General features: G+C 44.5%; 1 protein-coding gene across 1 annotated transcript in view; it reads right to left on the reverse strand.

Moving 5' to 3' along the window:
* ABCD1 (ATP binding cassette subfamily D member 1) overlaps window positions 1-24,345 on the reverse strand; it is a 58,056-nt gene that overhangs the window by 12,005 nt on the left and 21,706 nt on the right. The window contains exons 4-9 of the mRNA XM_073590895.1: window positions 23,779-23,947; window positions 20,727-20,821; window positions 9,528-9,673; window positions 7,798-7,943; window positions 2,305-2,389; window positions 315-440 (exon numbers count right to left, since the gene is read on the reverse strand). Of these exons, the coding sequence (XP_073446996.1) occupies window positions 315-440; window positions 2,305-2,389; window positions 7,798-7,943; window positions 9,528-9,673; window positions 20,727-20,821; window positions 23,779-23,947 (767 nt within the window). The remainder of the gene's footprint in view (window positions 1-314; window positions 441-2,304; window positions 2,390-7,797; window positions 7,944-9,527; window positions 9,674-20,726; window positions 20,822-23,778; window positions 23,948-24,345) is intronic.

The raw sequence follows: 24,345 nt of genomic DNA on the forward strand, positions 1-24,345 counted from the left end.
CAGGCTGTGTCTCCCGGCCCGTATATGGACCGCAATGCCCAGACTGAGCGCAGTTCTGCCAAACACACAGTCTCATATGTATCTATAAGGTTATAAATTGGGATCCGGAGACCCCCGATGCTGTAGGGGGAATGAAGATGTGGCTGGAGCTCCCACAGTCATACACGCTCACTTCTGCACTTGGCACAGGAGAAGGGTGTAAGAAGCTGAACCTCATCTCTGGCGGCAGCTTATCCTACCTGGGAATAAAAGGATGGGGCATGGAGATTCAACATGCCCAATCCTCTTCTCCCCCGACGTTACCCTTGACTTACCATAAAGACGGCCTATGGGTGATGGACAGTAGGGCGATCCCAGCATCCTTGGCAGATTGGAAGATCTTGCCTTCCACGTCAATGCTGACAGCGCTCGTGCACTCGTCCAGGAGGGCATATTTCGGTCTGCGGAGAGATAGTCAGATCGTTTAGACGCAGCCCCTTTTCTTATCGGACACCTCATCCCTCTGGCAGCGGACTGACCCATGAGAAAAGGTCTTAGATTGTTTGGGGAGAGTTGCTGTAATTCAGGCACAAGTTTGGTGTCACGATATGGACCACTAAGTCCTGTTTTGCATCCACTGCCCATATACTGATTGCTGGGCCATGGGGGAATATGAGCTCCATTATTGGGGCCAAGTAAGATCCGCATCATTCCACTTTCTCCGGTCACTTATCTGCAGCAGCTTCTCTATACATTCGATTTGCCATAAGTTTTTCCTGTACACCCTCTATAATGGATCTACACAGATCCACAGAGAATGTGAAAAACTCAGAATATTATTGCTCCATCTACAAGGAGTTTTTAGGGGGAGGATTTTTTTTTCACATGATCACTGTTTCTGTGCTGAACCCGGAGAGGAGCCAAGCACGATGTAATTATCGGAGAGCATGGATGGGGTCATATAGCCAGACGGAAGCACAGGAAGGGCAGAGTGAGATATATAAAACTGTGGTCATTAAAGGGGACCTAATGCCAGGTCAAGAGTAACCATTTTTTGCTCTGATTTTATTCTCATTGCTCCCCTGAGTATTCCAGTTTTGTTTTTTTGTATATCTGTTGTACAGTTCCAAAGATATGGGCCTTACTATTTCATGCTAGTTTTTGTGTTTCTTTTCTCTTTACCAAAAGAGATGTGGCTCACAGGGTAATAAGGCAGAGCTGCCTAAAGGCACGCCCCCGAGGATCCTGTGAACCACATCCCCTTGTCATCTCTCTATAATGGTATGGCATATTTCAAATATGTTAAAAAAAAAAAATCTGTATGGTCAAGCGAGCAGTGGGAATAAAATAGGAGCAAAAACTGTCTACATTTAATCCTGAGGTAAGGCCGGTTTCACATTTGCGCTTTATAGCGCAGCGACGGCCTGTGCACGGCCGCCGCTAAGCCCCGCCCCCTGGCGGCTCACTGTCCGCACCATCCGGTCATCGCCGCCTACTAGCGCACATGGACGCTTGCGATCTGCGTACCCTATCTTTAGCATAGGGTGCGCAGATCGTGCGCTGGCCGTGCGCTAGCAGGATTTTGCCGTGCGCTGCGCACTTTTGAAGGTGCGCCGAATGCAGCATGTTGCATTTTGGCGCGCGCGGCGCACCTTCAAAAGTGTGCAGCGCACGGCAAAATCCTACTAGTGCACGATCTGCGCACCCTATGCTAAAGATAGGGTGCGCAGATCGCAAGCGTCTACGTGTGCTAGTAGGTGGCGATGACCGGATGGGGCGGGCAGTGAGCCGGCAGGGGGCGGGGCTTAGCGGTGGCCGTGCGCAGGCCTTCGCTGCGCTATAAAGCGCAAATGTGAAACCGGCCTAAGTCCCTTTTAAAGGGGGTCTGGTGTCTTTATACAGGGACAGACTGGTCTGAATACAGTGGCAAAATGGCATGAGATCTTGAGATCTGTATATGGGTGGAGGGTTGATATGGCATCTGTATAGTTATAGATGGGGCATCTGTATGCAAAGGGGGTCTTGTCTGGGGTCCGTAACGGTAATAAGCCTTGAATACAGGGCGGTTGTATACAGTGGGGGAATGCTAAAAATAAGTCTGAATACAGTGGGGTCTGATCTGAGGTCTGCATACAATGGGAGGGGGGATTGGTTTGGGGTCTCTATGCATTTGGGAAATGGTAAGAGGTCTGTACACGGGGAGCTAATTTGGAATCTGTAATGGTGTGGGTGGTCTGTATACAGAAGGGAATAGGTCCTGAATCGGTATACAAGGGTCTGGTCACTAAAGCAATTTACTTTCACCATATTTTGTATTTTACCCACTTGTGGTAAAACATTCGTGCCATTCCCACACGTTGCTTCTCTCCCCCGGAGAGGACGTCTTTCCAGTCGCTCACAGAGTCCCAGCCTGCATGGAGACACAAGACAAGTCATGTAGACATAGAAATTTGTTGCGTTATATATTTTACCTATGGAGAGAAAAGGATAATGGTGACAAGGATTCTCCTATACATCCTCAGAATAATGCTGATGGATGCTACTCAGCATGGTGGCTGATAACAGAAAACATTACATTGCATTTAACACCACAGAAAATGGAGGAGAGATAGAGAACCTCTCCGATCTCTGAAGTCCTGCTCCAATTCAGAGCCGCCAGCTATTTTAGGCTGCCCGAGCATTGATTTGTACTTGATGCATGCACCACTTTTAGCCACTAGAGGGAGCTTAGGAGACAAGCACAGCAGTCAGATGTTTTTTGTAGTTGATGATGAGGTTTGCCCACATGTCAGGAGGAATTTTGGTCCACTCTTCTTTGCAGATCATCTCTAAATCATTAAGATTTTGAGGCTGTCGCTTGGCAACTCGGAGCTTCAACTCCCTCCATAAGTTTTCTATGGGATTAACCCCTTAACCCCCAAGGGTGGTTTGCACGTTCATGCCCGGGCCAATTTTTACAATTCTGACCACTGTCCCTTTATGAGGTCATAACTCTGGAACGCTTCCATGGATCCTGGTGATTCTGACATTGTTTTCTCGTGACATATTGTACTTCATGTTAGTGGTAAAATTTCATTCATATATCTTGCGTTTATTTGTGAAAAAAATGGAAATTTGGCAAAAATTTTGAAAATTTTGCAATTTTCCAACTTTAAATTTTTATGCCCTTAAATCACAGAGATGTGGCACACAAAAAAAACTTAATAAATAACATTTCCCACATGTTTACTTTACATCAGCACAATTTTGGAACCAAAATTTTTTTGTTAGGAAGTTATAAGGGTTAAAATTTGACCAGCGATTTCTCATTTTTGCAACACCATTTTATTTTTACAGACCACATCACATTTGAAGCCACTTTGAGGAGTCTATATGATAGAAAATACCCAAAAGTGACACCATTCTAAAAACTGCACCCCTTAGGGTGCTCAAAACCACATTCAAGAAGTTTATTAACCCTTCAGGTGCTTCACAGGAATTTTTTGAATATTTAAAAAAAAAAAAAAAAAAATGAACATTTAACTTTTTTTTCACAAAAAAAATACCGGTACTTCAGATTCAATTTTTTTTTATTTTACCAAGTGTAAAAGGAGAAATTGGACTAGAAAAGTTATTGTGCAGTTTGTCCTGAGTACGCGGATACCTGATATGTGGGGGGGAACCACTGTTTCGGCGCATGACAGCTCAGAAGGGAAGGGTGCCGTTTGACATTTTCAATGCAAAATTGGCTGGAATTCAGATCGGACGCCATGTCACGTTTGGAGAGCCCCTGATGTACCTAAACAGTGGAAACCCCCCACAAGTGACCCCATTTTGGAATCTAGACCCCCCAAGGAACTTATCTAGATGTGTAGTGAGAACTTTGAACCCACAAGGGCTTTACAGAAGTTTATAATGTACAGCAGTACAATTAAAAAATCATATTTTTTCCACAAAAATGATCTTTTCACCCCCAATTTGTATTTTCCCAAGGGTAACAGGACCCTAAATGTTATTGTGCAATTTGTCCTGAGTACACTGATACCCCATATGTGGGTGTAAACGACTATTTGGGCGCATGGCAGAGCTCGGAAGGGAAGTAGTGACGTTTTGGAATGCAGACTTTGAATGGAATGGTCTGCGGGTGTCATGTGCATTTGGAGAGCCCCTGATGTGCCTAAACTATTGAAACTCCCCACAAGTGACCCCATTTTGGAAACTAGACCCCCCACGGAACTTATCTAGATGTGTGGTGAGCACTTTGAACCACCAAGTGCTTCACAGAAGTTTATATCGCCCAGGCGTGAAAATAAAAAAAATCATATTTTTTTTCCACAAAAATGATATTTTTGCCCCCAATTTTTTATTTTCCTAAGGGTAACAGGAGAAATAGGACCCCAAAAGTTGTTTTGCAATTTGTCCTGAGTAGGCTGATACCCCATATGTGGGGGTAAAACACTGTAAGGGAAGGAGCACCATTTGACTTTTTCAACGCAGAATTGGCTGGAATTGAGATCAGACGCCATGTTGCATTTGGAGAGCCCCTGATGTGCCCAAACAGTGGAAACCCCCAATTCTAACTCCAACCCTAACCCCAACACGCCCCTAACCCTAATTTCAGACCTAACCCTAATGGGAAAATGGAAATAAATACATTTTTTTAATTTTATTATTTTTCCCTAACTAAGGGGGTGATAACGGGGGTTTGATTTACTATTTATGGCGGTTTTTATATTTGGCAGCTGTCATACGCTAAAAGACGCTTTTTATTGTAAAAATAGTTTATGCATCACCACATATTGAGAGCTATAATTTTTCCATATTTTGACCCACTGAGTCATGGGAGGTCTTATTTTTTGAGCTTTTATTGGTATCATGTTTGGGCACGTGACATCTTTTGATCGCTTTTTATTCCGATTTTTGGGATGCAGAATGAAGAAAAACCAGCATTCCATGAATTTGTTTTGGGGGGGTGCGTTTACACCGTTCCGCGGTAAAATTGATAAAGCAGTTTTATTCTTCGGGTCAATACGGTTACAGCGATACCTCATTTATGTTATTTTTTTATGTTTTGGCGCCTTTATGCAATAAAAACAATTTTATATAAAAAATAATTATTTTTGCATCGCTTTATTCTGCGAGCTATAACTTTTTTATTTTTTCTCTGATGATGCTTTGTGTAGTGGCTCGTTTTTTTGCGAGACAAGATGAAGTTTTCAGCGGTACCATGGATATTTATAGCGTCTTTTTGATCGCGCGTTATTGCACTTTTTGTTCGGCAGTATGATAATAAAACATTATTTTTTTCTTCGCTTTTTATTTTTATTTTTTAAGGGGTTCGCTAAAGGAGTTAACTAATGGGACAGTTTTATAGGGCAGGTCGTTACGTACGCGGCGATACCAAATACGTGTACTTTTGGGGTTTTTTTTATTTCCAAAAAATGAATTAGGGAATTTTTTTTTTTTAAGTTTATTTAGCGATTTTTTTAAAGTTATTTTTACACTTTTTTTTTTTAACTTTATTAGATGTTCCCAGGGGGGACTTCACTGTCCTGACAGATCAGCAATCTGTCACAGGCTTCCTCCTTGCCTGCGCTTTGCAGGCACCGAGGAAGCCAGCTCCCTGCAAACCCCCGAAGGTCCCCGTCGCCATCTTGGATTCGGGGACCTGCAGGGATGGGAGCCCCCCGCAGCAGGGATGGGAGCCCCCCGCAGCAGCGCTGCACATTGCGCTGCTGTGGGGGGCTCAGGGAAGCACGGAGGGAGCCCCCTCCCTGCCGATGCTTCCCTTTAATCCCCGGTACACCGAGATCGTGTTTGATCGCGGTGTGCAAGGGGTTAACGTGTCGGGGGCGGTCCGTGACCGCCCCTGACACATTGTGCCGGGTGTCAGCTGTGATAATCAGCTGACACCCGGCCCCCATCAGCGGCGCTCACCACGTGGCAGTAAGGGGTTAAGGTCTGGAGACTGGCTAGGCCACTGCATAACCTTAATGTGCTTATTTTTGAGCCACTCCTTTGTTGCCTTGTTTGTATGCTTTGGGTCATTTGTTTTTGGTCATTGTGTTGCTGGAAGACCCAGCCACGACCTATTTTTAATGTCCTGGCGGAGGGAAGGAGGTTGTCACTCAGGATTTTATGGTACATGGCTTCATCCATTCTCCCATTGATGTGGTGAAGTAGTCCTGTGCACTTAGCAGAGAAACACCCCCAAAACATAATGTTTCCACCTCCATGCTTGACAGTGGGGACGGTGTTCTTTGGGTCATAGGCAACATTTCTCTTCCTGCAAAACACGGCGTGTTGCGTTAATGCCAAAGACCTCAATATTTGTCTCATCTGACCACAGCACCTTCTCCCAATCACTCACAGAATCATCCAGGTGTTCAATGGCAAACTTCAGATGGGCCTGCACATGTGCCTTCTTGAGCAGGGGGACCTTGTGGGCACTGCAGGATTTTTAAACTTTACAGCGTAATATGTTACCAATGGTTTTCTTGGTGACAGTGGTCCCAGATGCCTTCAGATCATTAACAAGTCCCCCATCCCCCCCCCCCCCCCCCCCCCGTGTAGTTTTAGGCTGATCTCTCACCTTCCTCATGAACAAGGATACTCCACGAGGTCAGATTTTGCATGCACCATTTTTAGCCACTAGAGGGAGCTTAGGAGACGACTGATGACATACACTTCAATGGGCGCTGCATCTTTCTGCAGTGCGCTCCCTCTAGTGGGCCCTTATAAAAATACATCACCAGCATTTTATACCGAGCTGTGGGCAATGTCCGATACAGAATGAAGAAAAAAAAAATATGTGGAATTTCACTTTAACTCCTTAATCCGTCATAGAGGGGATAGTAGTTTGTGGAGGGCGCGATTTGCCTCTATCACCCAACATAAGCTACTGAGGCGGAGTGGCCCTGCCCTGATGTTCCCATCAATATTTACTACAGGCACCAGCTCCCTAGACGCGGGGGCGTCCTGCGAGAACCAGCAGCTCCATACACCACTCTATTACGTCATGTCGCACTGAAACACCCCGGCGCGGCCTCACACACTTGTCTTCTGTTTTCTCTTTCTTCTACTTGTCAGAGTGCTAACACCTTGGCACCCAGACTAGGATGACGTTAAGAAAACTGATTATGCCATGGAATAAACAGATTGCTGCTGATGCCCGCATGCAGAACACAGGCAGGATGCACGGGATGGCGTCATTACTGAGCGCCAGAAGATGGGAGTTCATACAGACGAAAATAGAGAGGCTTTCTCTTTAAGACAGTGACACACTGCAAAATGTGCCACTCATGCCTAAACCAACGGTATACATATGCTTTGCGGCGTATGTATGCTTCCCCCCAATGCGGGTCAGCTGTGACGGGGTATGTCTACCCCTCAATATCACTCACATTTACCTTTCCCCAAATCTCTCAATGCTAGATCTTCCATGTTATGAAATAAAGACGAGCAGTTAGCTCCCTTTTTTCTTAGAACTCCATGTTGTGCCGTTCCTCGGTTATTCCTCTTGGAAATGCATAAAAAATCCACAGCTGAGCAGGGACTTGGCCCTATCTGTAAGATGTGTGATAACTTACCGATCACTGGAGGTCCGTCTGCTGGGACCCCTGCGATCTCAAGAGTGGATCTCTGGGATCTGGGCTATGCAGAGCCCCTATGCACACTAAATCTCCACTCCATTCATCGTTAAAGGTATGTTCTTATTGCACCATCTGGTGGCCGTTTACAGTACTGCAGTTTTTTTGTACATAGTTCAGGTGTCTGACGGATTCAACAAAAGTTCTAGAAGCAAAGAAGAATGTGAATTTAAAATGCCCGTGCGCTCACCTCCCTCTCGCTGCACCAAATAGTTCAGATTCACAATGTGCAGGATGACCTCCAGGTTCTTGTCATTGAAGCCTTTCGTTCTCATGTCGGTGGCTGTGTCAGGGTAAATAACCTGATCTCGGAGGGTACCGACCGACATGTAAGGCCTGGATGCAAAGGAAAAAAAAATAGGTTGACATAAGTGTGAGCACAAGTCACAGAATGCGATTACCAGGGAAGCTTTGCTGCCGCCGCAGAATACCAAGTGCCTCTCATAATACTCAGTCACTGATTTGTATTCGCTCTAGTTTACAATAAAGAACATATGAAGGGTTTGTATTTACTGTTCCTAATTTACATAAAAATAAGAATGTAGAGCGACCCTTTAAAATCAGACTAAACACATTCTTACCCAACTTAGTGTACAACAGTGCCATCTGCTGGCCACAAGCTGAACTTATGATAGTCATTTAAATGGAGTTGTTTTTTTCCCCTCCCTTCTTCTGAGAGTTTTTATTTTATTTATTTTACTCATTTACATAGCGCCATTAATTCCACAGCGCCTTACAGACATTATTGACACTGACCCCGATGGGGCTCACAATCTAAATTCCCTGTCTTTGGAGTGTGGGAGGAAACCGGAGTACCCGGAGGAAACCCACGAGTTGTAACTGTTGTAAGTTTCCTTCCATATTGCGGTAAAAGGGCTCACTTTTTTGGGGGGTGACGAGTTGTATTTTTTGAATGGCACCATTTACTTTACCGTAGAATGTGCTTAAAAGAAATGGGAAAAATTCCAAGTGCAATGAATAACTAGAAAAAAATAAAATAAATCGCATTACTCCCATTGCTTTTTGAGTTTCGTCTTATTGTGCTGTAAGAATGAGCCGGAAACATGGTTCTTCAGGACAGTACAAGTATGGAAAGACCAAACTCAAATAGTTTTTTTTTCCTTCGGTTCTATTATTTTAGTGTTTAAAATCAAAATTTCTTTACTTTGTAAAATAAAACAAAATAAAAAAAAGAAAAATAAAACAAACAAACAAAAAAACGGAAAAAAGGCTGTGTAAGGGCCTGTCTTGGTATCAGCGCTAAATAAATATTTTTTTTCTTCATTTTTGAACTGGGAAAAAAGTAGGGGGCGATTATAACTTTAATTTTTTTTTTAATGTATTAAACTTTGGGAGTACAAAGATGGCGGCAATAACTGATTCAGGAACCATTTAAATGCCACTGTCATAGATCAACAGGGGTATCTAAATGGTAAAACAGAAGTAGGTGTCACCTGTATAACACAGCCGGCATCCACCTTGTACAGAGCAGGTGCAGCACCTGAGCCCTGCACCTTGGGAAATCCTACGTCAGGAAGGGTAAGGTACATGGACAGCAGTATACATTTGTGGCCTTTTTAGGAGGTCTAATAAGTGAGAAATCGAATTTATATCCCATATGTTAATAATGCCAACACTGCCCCCTATGGTCTTGATTAATCGCCCCAAAGTTCAGCACTTAGAGAGTGAGAAAGGCTGGGCAGTCAATTAAGACAAGGGACCAGAACATGGCAGGATAGCCTAAGTTCTCGGACAGGTTTGGGACCGCCCACTGGACACTTGCCATTTCATTTGCATATTGGATTTACAAAAAAAAAAGTCCCTATCATTTAAAAGTCTACAGGACTGGGGGAGAATGCCGAGGAAGTATGGTTGTGCATGGCGCTGCGGTACAATCTGCAGAAGAACCGACTACCTTACCTCTGTGGTATGTAAAACATATGCTGGGGGGGAGGTTTGTATAGCACACCGCTATATGCAGGCCACAGTCCTCCCAAGATGCGAAACAGGGAGCTTTTCCCACAGCCATTGGGTCCAGTGATCAGAAGGTGCATCCCCTCTTCTACCTACAGAAGGAATTGGGACCATAAATCAGCTTAGAAGATAACTGAGCTGCGTTACACACCCTAATGTCAGAGTAGCTCACTGACAGATTCACTGTCACCTCATTCTGCAGCCAGATATGAACTGTAGAAGCCAAATGCTCAAACCAGTTTTAATTAAACCCATTTGTAAAAAGGATTTTTAGCCCCCCCAAAAAAAATAAATAGAAGTCCCAAAAGTTATCTGAACGTCTTAAAGGGGTTGACCATTTTTGGGGTAACCGATAAGTTGATCATGAGGAGTCCCTGTGCTCTCCCCAATCCGCAAAGTCTGAATATACAGAGGTTCCAAGAATCAAATACTATCCTTTATGCATAGGAGAGAAGTTACTGATTACAGGGGGACCAATAGCAGGGACCCCCGACAATCCAAATAGGGCTCCGAACCTCGGTACTAGGCAAAGCCCCATCTAGAAAAGAGCCTGTGAGTGTTTGCTGATTACAGGGGTCAGACCCCCAGCGATTTGTAAGCTGTCCGTTATCCTAGGGATGGGCGATATGTTTTGATTCTGGGAATATCCCTGTAAAGCCTACGAGACTCGTTTTACATTTCTCTAGGATTCTGCGCATTGTGAACATGTTCCTCGTAACACGTGCAGTAGGTGAAATGCACAGTGTGACCAGCGCGGACATACGCACAACCCAGGGGAAGCTGATGACGGTCAGGATCCACAGCAAATGTTTTTTTTTTTGTTTTTTTTTAAAGGGGAATAGTGTGTGGACCTGGGAGGGTCATGTGGGAAGTCACAGGACCGCGTAGGCATGACAAGAAATAAATACATCACTGCCTCAAAGGGGTTGTTTCATCAGGACAACCCTGCCTATCTACTATATAATCATCTAATTCTGTCTTTCAGGGAAATCCCGCGTCGCTGATTGGTCGCGCATGTTGGTCTGCAACGTGGGTACTTAGCCTCAGTGTGACACGCAGCAGCGACCAGGCCCCGCTGTGAGGTCGCCGATCGCGGTGGATCGTCCTGACATGCGAGTTTCCAGTAAAACCAGCATTTGCCATGACAATAAACACGTCACAAGGTCAAACTCTACACCGTGTTGGCATATATCTACCGGAGCCCGTTTTTGGTCATGGACAACTCTACGTTGCATTTTCAAGAGTTAAAATGAGATCCAACGTCAAGGTGCAGGTTCTTGATACGCCTTTACAAGGCAAAAATATTTTGGGTTGATATTGTTAACAAATATATTATAGTGTCGATGTACTTCTTTCGCCCGATGATTTATTTACATACAGTTAGATATTCATGTAATGGTTTATATATTTTGATAATCTGTTTAATAATTTCGTTCAGTTGTATTAAGTTCTATGAGCAATAACATGTAATGATAATGTATATATTTTACCTGGAAAATCCTGTGTATTCATTGCATTATTCTTAAATCTTCATAAACTACATACATATTCTAGAATACCCGATGCATTAGAATCGGGCCACCATCTAGTTTGTCTATAAAAGGCACGTGAACCTGAGAGACGCCCCCACCCAACTGGGGACCTGGATCAGGGAGCTGTTCTGTATGAATGGACCAACCTCTTATCTACCTCCAGGGAATATATGCACACTCAGGCAGGTAGAGCATACATATATACAGTGTGTGGTGCAGTAACCTCTGTTTAAGCTAGGGGGCGCTGTATATGCTACTCAGAATATGCATGTGGACATATGTCTGAACGTCCATGATAAAGCCTGTATGTGTCTGGCTGTAAGTAATAGGACCTGTAGTGAGGACCATGCGATCCATACCTCACTTGTGGGTGTGGTCATGTACCATATAGTGTGACTGAGGTCTGGTCACATGGGTTGTGTGTTTGATCCTGAGTGGTCAGAGTGCAAGGTCCTGGAAGGCCTGGGTGTGTTGGAAGTGTCTGGGACTGAACTTCCTGGAGAGCACATGGAAAGGCCCGGACCTGGTAGAGTCTGGCCCGGCTGTGGCTCTGCAACTGTAGACTGCCTAGTGAGCAAAGCATTGTCTGGAACAGTGATCCCAGTGCGGCAGCTTCCCTGATAACCCGTGAGGGATAAACTGTAACACTGACCGGGGTCAGTAAGAGACTTTGTATGCTTTACATGGTAACGCTGCATGCGTGCTGGACATGGCACAGCCTGTGTGCCCACAGGCCTGAGATAGACATTAAGAATTCATCTGTCTGATATAAGACTGTTTGCCTTGTGTTCCTGTGACATTGGTTTATGAAGGAAATAAACCACACAGACTGTTACTTTAAGCAAAAGTGTTCCTGTGTGCCTCAATATCGCAGCCAAGCAAGTTAATCCCCGTTCACTCATATGGCAGATCTCTACAAGTGGCATGTAAAAGTTTATGCACCCCTGGTTACTATTATTGTGAACCGTTAAGCAAGTTGAAAAGGACATGATCTCTGAAAGGCCTAAAGTTAAAGATGACATTTCCTTTGTATTTTAGGCCAAAAAAAAAAAAAAAATATATAAATTTTGTACACGCACACACAGTATACATACATTATATTATATATATATATTTTTACACACACACACACACACACACGTAAAATTATGTATTTATGGTTCATTTTAACATTGAGAGATAGAATATCAAAAATAAAATCCACAAAATCACATTGTATAAATTATATAAGTGTATTTGCATTTTGCAGTGAGAAATAAGTATTTGATACCTCTGACAAACAAGACAATACAAAACTCTTGTTGGCAAGCACAGCAGTCAGACATTTTTTGTAGTTGATGAGGAGGTTTGCCCACATGTCAGGAGGTATTTTGGTCCACTCCTCTTTGCAGATCATCTCTAAATCATGAAGATTTTGAGGCTGTCGCTTTGCAACTCGGAGCATCAACTCCCTCCATAAGTTTTCTATGGGATTAAGGTCTTTAGACTGGCTAGGCCACTCCATGACCTTAGTGTGCTTCTTTTTGAGCCACTCCTTTGTTGCCTTGTTTGTATGCTTTGGGTCATTTGTTTTCGATCAATGTCTTGCTGGAAGACCCAGCCATTTTTAATGTCCTGGCGGAGGGAAGGAGGTTGTCACGATTTTACAGTGCGTGGCTCCATCCATTCTCCCATTGATGCGGTGAAGTAGTACTGTGCCCTTAGCAGAGAAACACCCCCAAAACATGTTTCCGCCTCCATGCTTGACAGTGGGGATGGTGTTCTTTGGGTCATAGGCAGCATTTCTCTTCCTCCAAACACAGCGTGTTGAGTTAATGCCAAAGACCTCAATATTTGTCTCATCTGACCACAGCACCTTCTCCCAATCACTCACAGAATCATCCAGGAGTTCATTGGCAAACTTCAGATGGGTCTGCACATGTGCCTTCTTGCGCAGGGGGACCTTGCGGGCACTGCAGGATTTTAAACCCTTACAGCGTAATGTGTTACCAATGGTTTTCTTGGCGACATTGATTCCAGATGCCTGCAGGTCATTAACAAGTCCCCCCCCCCCCTTGTAGTTTTAGGCTGATCTCTCACCTTCCTCATGAACAAGGATACCCCACGAGGTGATATTTTGCATGGTGCCCCAGATCAAATCGATGTTGATTGTTATTTTGGATTTCTTCCATTTTCTTACTATTGCACCTGTTTTGTAGCCCATTCCAGCTTTCTACAGGTCTATGATCTTGTCCCTGACATCCTTATAAAGCTCTTTGGTCTTGCCCATGTTGTAGAGGTTAGAATCAGACTGATTAATTGAGTCTGTGGACAGGAGTCTTTTATAAAAGATGACTATGTAAGACAGCTCTCTTTAATGCAGGTAATGAGTTGATTAGAAGTGTCTAACTGGTCTGTAGGAGCCAGAACTCTTAATGGTTGGTAGGAAGTCAAATACTTGTTTCTCATTGCAAAATGCAAATAAATTTATAGAATGTGATTTTCTGGATTTTATTTTTGATATGCTATCTCTCAATGTTAAAATTAACCTACCCTTAAAGCTGTTATGTTTTTGCTAGTGGGCAAACTTAGAAAGTCATCAATGGATCAAATAATTATTTCACCTACTGTATATAATTTTTTTTTACATTTTAAAAATTATAAAAAGGAAATTGAGCCGATGCAAAAGTTTGCGCATCCTGCATGGTTAGTAACCCCTTTTGTAGACAGACAAGAGTCTTTCAATTCTTGTTTTACGTAGTTTCATCCATTCCTCCTTGGATAATTTTTCCAGTTCTGTGAGATTCCTGGGTCATCTTGCATCCTCTGAACAGTAGAACAACAGTGGAGAACAAGCCATAACCCTATCAGGCTAATTAAGGTCTGAAACCTTGGTCAAGGTACCTGAGAACACAAACCTTTGCATTGCCTCATTTTCCTATTTGTAATTTTTTTAAATTTTAAAAATGACTATATATAGACTTTTTGTGCCTAAAATACAAAGAAAATATGTCTAACTTTAAACCTTTTAAACATAATTTAATCTTTAACTTGCTTAACTGTTCACAATAAGGCTGGTTTCACACTAGCATTTTTTAGCGCTGCGCTTCCATGCACATGCGTCCCTATCTTTGACATGGGGGCGCATGGTCTAGCGTATGCACGTGTTCGTATGCGTTTTCGTGAGCATGCGTTTTTTGTAGTATGCGCCTAGGCGCGCGGGACGCAACCTGTTGCATTTTGGTCTGTCCGACCTGTCTCAAAAAAACGCATGCGCACGCTTGCGCAAAAAAACAATCACATTACAGTATATTGGAACACAGGTGTGCGCATGGACATGCGCACGCCTGCGTTTAAAATCTCATGCGTTTTAAGAGTTAACATGGCTAGAAACTGGTTAAAACGCATGCGCCTAAAAAAAGCTAACGCATACAAAACGCATGATGCGTTTTTTGTATGCGATTCTATTGCGCACGAAGTGCAGCGCTAAAAAACGCTAGTGTGAAACTAGCCTAAGGGCTCATACTCACTTGGGAGAGACTCGCGCGATTCTTGCACGAGTCTCTCGCATGAAAACCCAGCACTGCCGCCAGCACTCGGACCGGAGCGTGCGGCTACATGTATTTCTATGCAGCCGCACGTTCCGGTCCCAGTGCCGGCTTTTCGTGCGAGTCTCTCGCAAGTGAGTATGAATTTTGACATGGGTAGCCTAAACTTTTACATACCACCGTATGTATGGGTGGAAAAAGGGGGGACAGAAGAGAGCATTCAGCCGACAGCTGGGCATGGCTAGTCTTAGAACTACTTAGGTGCAGTGTGCAAGTATAATTAATATATATATATATATATATATATATATATATATATATATATATATATATATATATACACACATACATACATACACATGCATACATACATACACACACACACACATAAGTATATATATATATAGTGGTGTAGTGTCCACTAGGGGGCGCTGTATGGATGCCCCTGGAGAGTGGATGAATGGCAAGAGCCAGAGCCACCGGACTACTACCCCCAATATCCCACATCATCCCGTCAGCCAGAGCCACCAGACTACTACCCCTAAAATCCCACATCATCCCGTCAGCCAGAGCCACCGGACTACTGCCCCCAATATCCCACATCATCCCGTCAGCCAGAGCCAGCGAACAATTACCACTAATATCCCACATCATCCTGTCAAAGCCACCGGACTACTACCCCTAATATCCCACATCCTCCCGTTAGCCAGAGCCACCGGACTACTACCCCTAATATCCCACATCATCCCATCAGCCAGAGCCACCGAACAACTACCACTAATATCCCACATCATCCCGTCAGCCAGAGCCACCGGACTACTACCCCTAATATCCCACATCATCCCATCAGCCATAGCCACCGGACTACTACCCCTAATATCCCACATCATCCCGTCAGCCAGAGCCACCGGACTACTACCACTAATATCCCACATCATCCCGTCAGCCATAGCCACCGGACTACTACCCCTAATATCCCACATCATCCCATCAGCCAGAGCCACCGAACAACTACCACTAATATCCCACATCATCCCGTCAGCCAGAGCCACCGGACTACTACCCCTAATATCCCACATCATCCCATCAGCCAGAGCCACCGAACAACTACCACTAATATCCCACGTCATCCCGTCAGCCAGAGCCACCGGACTACTACCCCTAATATCCCACATCATCCCGTCAACCAGAGCCACCGAACAACTACCACTAATATCCCACGTCATCCCGTCACAGCCGCCGGACTACTACCACTAATATCCCACATCATCCGGTCAAAGCCACCGGACTACTACCCCTAATATCCCACATCATCCCATCAGCCAGAGCCACTGAACAACTACCACTAATATCCCACGTCATCCCGTCACAGCCGCCGGACTACTACCACTAATATCCCACATCATCCGGTCAAAGCCACCGGACTACTAACCCTAATATCCCACATCATTCCATCAACCAGAGCCACGGGACTACTACCCCATATATCCTACATCATCCCGTCAGCCTGGGGTCAGAACCAGAGCGCTGAGTGGAACGCTCCAAACTTCCATACCGGGGGATCCCTTTAAGAATGGCCTGGCGTCAGAACCAGAGTGCTGAGTTAGTAGTCCGGTAGCCCTGGCTGACGGGATGATGTGAGATATTATAGTGAATGTGGCTATGCAGAGTGGGCGGGGCTCTACACTCAGAGAATATATATAGGTGTAGTAACCACTGAGTCCGCTAGAGGGCGCTGTGTGGCTGTCCCAGGAGAAAGGATGAATGGCAGAATAATGAATGGCCATTATGTATCTCAAAGTGGGTGGCTTTGGGATGGAGACTTATGTGTTGATCAGCAGTGATACTGCTGAGGTGTTGCTTCAATGTGTAAGGGAGAAGTCTCCAGGTAACTAGAGAGATGGGCGGGCCTGGTTACCTACAAACCCACCCAGGGGGTGTGTTTAAAGAACACTGTTGTAAAGAGTGTGCAAATGCTTGAAGGACCTGTGATGAGGTCAGAGTCATGTGACTGGGTGGGCGTGGCTATGGACCATATAATGTGGCCAGGGTAGGTCACGTGGAGGTGAATGCTGGGACCCGATTGGTCCAGTGTGGAAGGTCCCGCTGAGATGGAGCTTCCTGGCTAACAGCCTGTGAAGTGGTTGTGGTGAATGGCTGCACGTGTCTGAGAGTTCCCAGGGGAGGGAATGAATGTCTGCAGTAAGCTGAAGCAGCCATGAGGTTACCCTGACGTGGGTGAGATAACCGAGGCTAGAAAGCCTGTGTATGCATAACCTGTATGACTACAGAGTAACAGAGCTGAACTCTGTCATGGACGCTATGCTGATTAAGTCAAGTTTATGTTACTGTTGTGGGTTTATGATGCCTAATAAACCGCACGGACTGTTATGATTTTATGGAAAATCTGTGCCGGATCTGATTTTGTGGCTGCTGAGCGAGTATCCCCTACTTGAATGACAGCGCTACCTCACTATATATACACACACACCATTATAATTTGTTATAACTAACTGTAGTTAGTTACTATGCCCGGGCAGCGCCGGGCTCTTCAGCTAGTATATATTATATACTTACTTTGTAATGTCTTCAAATCCTGTTTTGCCCAGATGTCTCGGCATCCCAGAATTCCAAGCGGTGGAAGTTCACTGACCGCCATATTGGGACAATCAAATCATGGGTGTCTCAATATGGAAACTGCTGGTGGTACAAGCTTCTTGCGCGGTACCACCAGCGAACACCGTCGCAACACACACACACACACACACACTGTACGCCATAAGCATCACACACACTGTATATGCCGTACACAACACACTGTTACGCAGCCTCTTGCACGGTACCACCAGCGGAACACGCCGCCGCCGGGATCAGCCAAATGATTCACTGACCACCGCCATCTTTGTACAGGAGAAGCGCAGTGAAATCATTTGGCTGATCCCGGCGGCATGTCTACAGATAGAGGAAGCCTGTCACATTAAAGGGGTTTTCCCACGAACGAAAGTTCATTTTAAAAATTAGCTGTGTCTGACCGTGTACGCAGCATACTACATCTCCTGGGCAGGGGAGGAAGCAAAAGACAATACCATTTTGGCATTACCGCCCTCCCGATACACACACATACACACACACACGCTCCTAAGAAAGGTGTTGGCTGAATGTTCTCTCTTCTGACCCCCTTTTCCCCCCATACATACAGATGTGCTCAAAAGTTTAAATACTCTGGCAGAATTTTTACTTTCTTGGCCATTTTTCACAGAATATGAATGATAACACCAAAACTTTTTCTCCATTCATGGCTAGTAGTTGGGTGAAGCCATTTATTGTCAAACTACTGAGTTTTCTCTTTTTAAATCATAATGACAACGCAAAACATCCAAATGACCCTGATAAAAAGTTTACAAACACTGGTGATTTTGGCCTGATAATATGCACAGAAGTTGACACAAATGGGTATGAATGGCTACTAAAGGTAACATCTTCACCAGTGACCTGTTTGCTTGTAATCAGTGTGTGTGCATAAAAGTTGAGTGAGTTTCTGGGATCCAGACAGACTCTTGCCTCTTTCATCCAGCCACTAACGTTTCTGGATTATGCAAAAGAACTGTCAATGGATATACAGGAAAAGGTAGTTGAACTGTATATAACAGGAACGGGATACAAAAAGATATCCAAGGAACTGATAATGCCAGTCAGCAGCATTCAAACTGTGATTAACAAATGGAAAATCAGGGGCTTTGTAAAAACAAATCGACGGTCAGGTAGACCAACAAAAATTTCAACCACAACTGCCAGGAAAATTGTTCAGGATGAAAAGAAAAACCCACAAATAACATCAGCTGAAATACTGGACTCTCTAAAAACTAGTGGTGTGGCTGTTTCAATAAGGAGGCACTTGAAGAAAAATGGACTGCATGTTAGAGACGCCAGAAGAAAGCCATTACAGGGCAAATGCCACAAAGTATCTCTCCAACAATACACAAAACAGCACAGAGAAAAGCATCAAAACTTCTAGAACTAAGTAGTTTGGAGTGATGAGACCAAAATTGAACTATTTTGCCATAACCATAAACGTTACATTTGTAGAGAGGTCAACAAGGGCTATGATGAAAGGAACACCATTCCTACTGTAAAGCATGGAGGTGGATCGCTGATGTTTTGGGGATGTGTGAACTACAAAAGGCACAGGAAACTTGGTGAAAGTTGAAGGAAAAATGAATGCGGCAAATACTGGGGGCAAATTTTCCATCATCAGCCTAGGTGCTGCGCATGGGACGTACTTGGATGTTCCAACATGACAACAATCCAAAACACAAGGCCAATTCAACCTGTCATTGGCTACAGCAGAATAAAGTGAAGGTTTTAGAGTAGCCATCTTAGCCTCCTGACCTCAATATCATTGAGACACTCTGGGGAGATCTCAAACGCACAGTTCATGCTAGACAGCCCAAGAATTTACAGGAACTGGAGGCTTTTTGCCAAGAAGAGTGGGCTGCTTTATCATCTGAGAAAATAAAGAACCTCATCCACAACTACCACAAAAGACTTCAAGCTGTCATTGATGTTAGAAGGGGCAATACACAATATTAAGAAATGGGGTATGTAAACTTTTGATCAGGGTCATTTGGATGTTTTGGGTTGCCATTATGATTTTAAAAGAGAAAACACAGTAGTTTGACAATAAATGGCTTCACCCAACCACTAACCATGAGTGGAGAAAAAGTTTTGGTGTTATCATTCATATTCTCTAAAAACAAAGGCCAAGAAAGCAAAAATTCTGCCGGGGTATGTAAACTTTTGAGTACAACTGTTTGCATGCTCAGCCTGCCTGAGCATTTATATGTTGTAAGTACGCAGAGGAGAGTAAGCCGCTGTCAAAACACCTCTGGTGGCTGCTTATCTCCCTCAGATCTAATGGACCCTCTGATTCTCCCTTCCCATGACACCCGAGTTGGGAGGCCTCTACACACATTAGGTGGTCCTCCGGCTCTGCCCACAAACATGTAATGTAACAGTGAATACAACCTGCCCCAAGACACAGATCTTCCCTCACATGGCCGAACCCTGCACAAAGCACCGTTGTGATGAGGTACTAAGGTCACGGCTCTTGTACCATGGGGAGAGCTGACAACTCAGCTGCTCCTTGGACCTTTGACTTTGTCTTCTTCCTATCACTGCCAATAGATGATAATCACAGACCTTGACCTTGCTCCATTCAAGTCTCCAGTGTACACTGATCCCAGCTACATGGGATGAGGCCGGGCGAGGGGGTCACATCAGCAGCATGTAATCTGGTTATCAAGATTTCAGGGAAAGTTATCAGAGTTATGGGATTAGGCAGAGCAATGTTGCTGGTGTTTACTGCGTGGAGATCATTTAGGGAAAAGGTCGGAGCAGATAGATTGCAGCACATGGGTAACACACGGCCTGAATTTACTATCATCTCTGGGGGCTGGTAGATCAGCCCCCACAAATTCTGTGGTCAGGGGAGTTTGGATTTTAACTTATCCAACTTTACACATACAGCCCCCTTCAGCTGTGCCAAGTGTACAAATTACGGGGTACATCCAAGGCCCCTCCAGACTTCTCCTGTACAGCAGCAGTCACACCCGGACCACCTCTGCTTCCCATCGCTTTTCAGGAACAGTGGGGGTCCCACAGATCAAACTCCGACTGTATGACCCTATTTCTCTTTTTTTACCCTGGAATTTTGGAAAAATTGTATTTTGTGTGGATAACCAGATCCCAAAGGAAATCTGACCAATATTGCCTAGCAATACCGGACTTTTTTTTTCTATCCATCTCTGCTTATAGGTGGTGAATGGAAGATCTGTCCTGATCATATGATACCACGTGAATACTGAGCCCATCACTGAGCAGCACATGAATGAGACAGGTCACAATTCAGTGACTGCATGCAGAGATCTGGAAAAGTTTGGAGGAACCAATGCCTAGTATATTAGAAAATTGCAGAGTCTTCACCATATAGTAAATAAACTTCACCTGCGGGAACTGGAATCAACTATCTGCCACATACATAATATTAGGAGCCGTGTCCTCCGCCACCTTCTAATCTGAACTCTTACCCGAATATTGAGACTGGCAACAACCACGTCGCCTGTTGGGGTGACAATGGGAATATTCTCACATATGATGCCATTCTCCACATCCACAACTTGTCCTGTAGAGGAACAAGGGAAAATTAAAGACATTAATGTAGTATTTAGCATCTCTAGCTTTACACTTCCGAGACTCCCATAGAAGGTAATAGGAACAGCCAAAAGGAGCCTATTCTCGAAATCTACATCTACCAGACATTTAGGGCATAACCTGTGAATGTGCCACAAATGTTGGAGATCGGATTAACCCTTTAATGATGGCAAATGTTCCCTCTGTAACAGCCCAAGTGCCTGCAGCCACTCTGCACCTCCTGTAACAGCCACTACTTCCCAAAGACTTACACTGTCCCCATAACAGCGCCTGTGTCACCTGTGCCCCCTGTAAGTCAGGGCGCGCCGATTACTAACAGTGAGCAAAAAGATTCATGCTGCCCTAGTCTGGCATGCGGTTTAGTCCTCCATAGCATCCAGACCATGCAGTCTTCACTTCTGCAGGTTGAAACGTCGGCCTGGCATTTTCTGGGTCTCTTCGGCTTACTAGGCCCCATGACATGTCAGGATATCACACAACTAGGCCTCACACAAAGTCTTGATCTTGCAGGGCTTAATAAGTGCAAGAGGCGCTGGGGATGCAAGGTCGAGGTTTCCGACTGCAGAAGTGAAGACTAACTTAGTTTGGGTCCCAATGCAAAACCAAATATCCCAACTACTATTTACTCTCGGGCCATGTAGGGGAACTGGAGCTCTCAGAAAACTTCATTTTGAGAAACTTACTCATCACTTAATTTTAAACCTAAAAAATGACATGCAAGCAAAAGATGGAAACTCAAAATGCCACTCCGGTCATTGCCAGCCTTCCCAAATTCACATTCCAAGAAGTTAAGTCATAGAAAAAAAGGCACTTTAAAAAGGTGAAAGAGTCCACTAATCACAATAAATGTCTTCAAAGCCCAAAACTATTTTGGCCCCAATTCTGGTCATCAATGACGCTGTGGACAAAGCCGAGTGCCTACACCTTTTACCCTTCATTGTCCATAAATCTGGCCATACACTTTAGAAAGAAATCCGCCAAAGTGTTCACCTTAGATCTGATTGAACATATTACACAAGTGACGGATCGGTGGTGGCCAACATCTACTGAAAACTTGGTAGGTTGGTAGGCTATACTGTCATCGTGGTATACAGTACTTCCAGCAGGGGGTGCTTTGAGACAATAACAAGGCAATAGGTGTTGTTTAGCTACGTGTATACTAATCAGGCTGAATGTATAATTGCCCACGTGTTATAATCCACTTAGTCATCCATGTGATGTTTGCCCTTTACTCATTCATTCATGCCGAAGAGTTAAGTATATAGTAATTACGGATCCTGTGCCTATCCTGTATGAGGCGAAACTGGATGATGTAGTAGGTGTGTTACTACTCGGCTTCTTGCAAAGCTTTTTTCCAGGCTGATGTGTCAACTTATCTGCTAATAGAACAACTCCCAAAATTCCAATGTGTCTGCAGTGCCTCCGCAGGGAAAAAGTGTAATTGCATGATGCAAAGACATCTTAGGTCCTCCAGGACTTCACACACTTATTGTAGTCCTTCTCCTCTTTAGCCAATGGATTGGACTCAAATAAGGAACCTCCAGCTCTATGGGCTTGGACGTGCCTAATAGGGTTAATAATAAAAAAAAAATTGGGTTTCTTCACTGTACTATAGATTTATACAATAACCTACCGTATTTTTCGAACTGTTAGACGCACTTTTTTCCTCCCAAAATGTGGAGGAAAAGGGGGAGTGTGTCTTGTAGTCCGGATGTACTGGTTCTGGTTGTGGTGGAGGACTAGTTTTGGCGGAGCAGCGGGTCACACAGGTCGGAGCTAGAGGCTCCAGCTAACTCCTGTGCCCGCTGATAAAGAGAAATGAACATTCACTGCATTACACGCCCATGGGTGTGGAGGGCAATGAATATTAATTTCTTTTTTGGCATCCTGGTATGATTGGCCCCATCCCGTTCCTGGTTTGATTGGTCCCATCCTTATTCTGGCATGATTGGCCCCATCCTTATTCTGGTATGATTGGCCCCATTCTGGTCCTCGTATGATTGGACCCATTCCGGTTCTGGTATGTTTGGCCCCATCCTTATTCTGATATGATTGGCACCATTCTGGTCCTGGTATGATTGGACCCATCCTTATTCTGGTATGATTGGCCCCATTCTGGTCCTCGTATGATTGGACCCATCCTTATTCTGGTATGATTGGAACCATCCTTATTCTGGTATGATTGGCCCCATTCCGGTCCTGGTGTGATTGGTCCCATCCTTATTCTGATATGATTGGCACCATTCTGGTCCTGGTATGATTGGCCCCATCCTTATTCTGATATGATTGGCACCATTCTGGTCCTGGTATGATTGGACCCATCCTTATTCTGGTATGATTGGCCCCATTCTGGTCCTCGTATGATTGGACCCATCCTTATTCTGGTATGATTGGAACCATCCTTATTCTGGTATGATTGGCCCCATTCCGGTCCTGGTGTGATTGGCCCCATCCTTATTCTGATATGATTGGCACCATTCTGGTCCTGGTATGATTGGACCCATCCTTATTCTGGTATGATTGGCCCCATTCTGGTCCTGATATGATTGGTCCCATCCTTATTCTGATATGATTGGCCACACCCCCATCCTGGTATGCATGGTCCCATCAGAAAAGATTAAGAAAAACAAACCATTACACTTACCTTCCTCCGCTCCCTCACAGTGTCCTGCTCCGATGCCAGCAGCTGATTAATGCTTGTAAGCAGCGCATGGCAGGGACATCATGCACTGCTCACAAGCAGAGCACAGCTGCCGGAATACTCAACGGGACTGTTCATCACAGAGAGCAGTGAGTATTCACTGCTCTTCAGTAGCATGCAGAGTCAGCCACCGGCTTCCTGCTGCTGTCGGCGGTCACTTGAATGAATGAATCCTCACTGCATTGTCAGTACAAGGGTCATACGTAAAAGCAGAACATCTTCCATACCTTTTATCTCAAGGGGACCTTCGATGCGAATGCCGTGTTGTATAACATCGCTTTCCTTGGGATTGCCTCCTTCCAATTCTCCGGGACGCTTGTAGACACCTTTCTGTACATCCTCAAAGACCTCGAACATATCATGGACTCGAGCCGTGTACCCGGCCAGTTCGGTCACCTGCCAATAACATATTGGGGTATGCTTATTTAAAGGGGCTGCCCCTTTTTTTTCTTAAAAAAACCCAAAACAAAACAACTCATTCATATAGGTGAACGGAGAAGGGTCCTCTGCTCAGGATTATCATCTCTTGGTAAGAGTGAAGAGCGGTCACAAAGAGCATGAATGGACAGTGTGTAATAATTCACTTCACCTGCAGGGGTGTTGTAGAGAAAAACTTTCTGCCAGGTTTCCTCGCAGCTTACAGCAGATCACCAAAGGTCCCAGTAGGGGTCTATTTTGTTATTTGCATACTGTCAAAACTTCACTTTTTCCTAGGACTTCGACAATGACAACATATTTTTATGATAAGTTCTCAGTATTATATCCGAGGGTGGTCACAATACCATCACCTATCA

The sequence above is a fragment of the Dendrobates tinctorius genome, unplaced genomic scaffold, assembly GCF_039654945.1.
Source record: "Dendrobates tinctorius isolate UK_male_01 unplaced genomic scaffold, ASM3965494v1 ptg000120l, whole genome shotgun sequence".
Classification (NCBI taxonomy): Eukaryota; Metazoa; Chordata; class Amphibia; order Anura; family Dendrobatidae; genus Dendrobates; species Dendrobates tinctorius.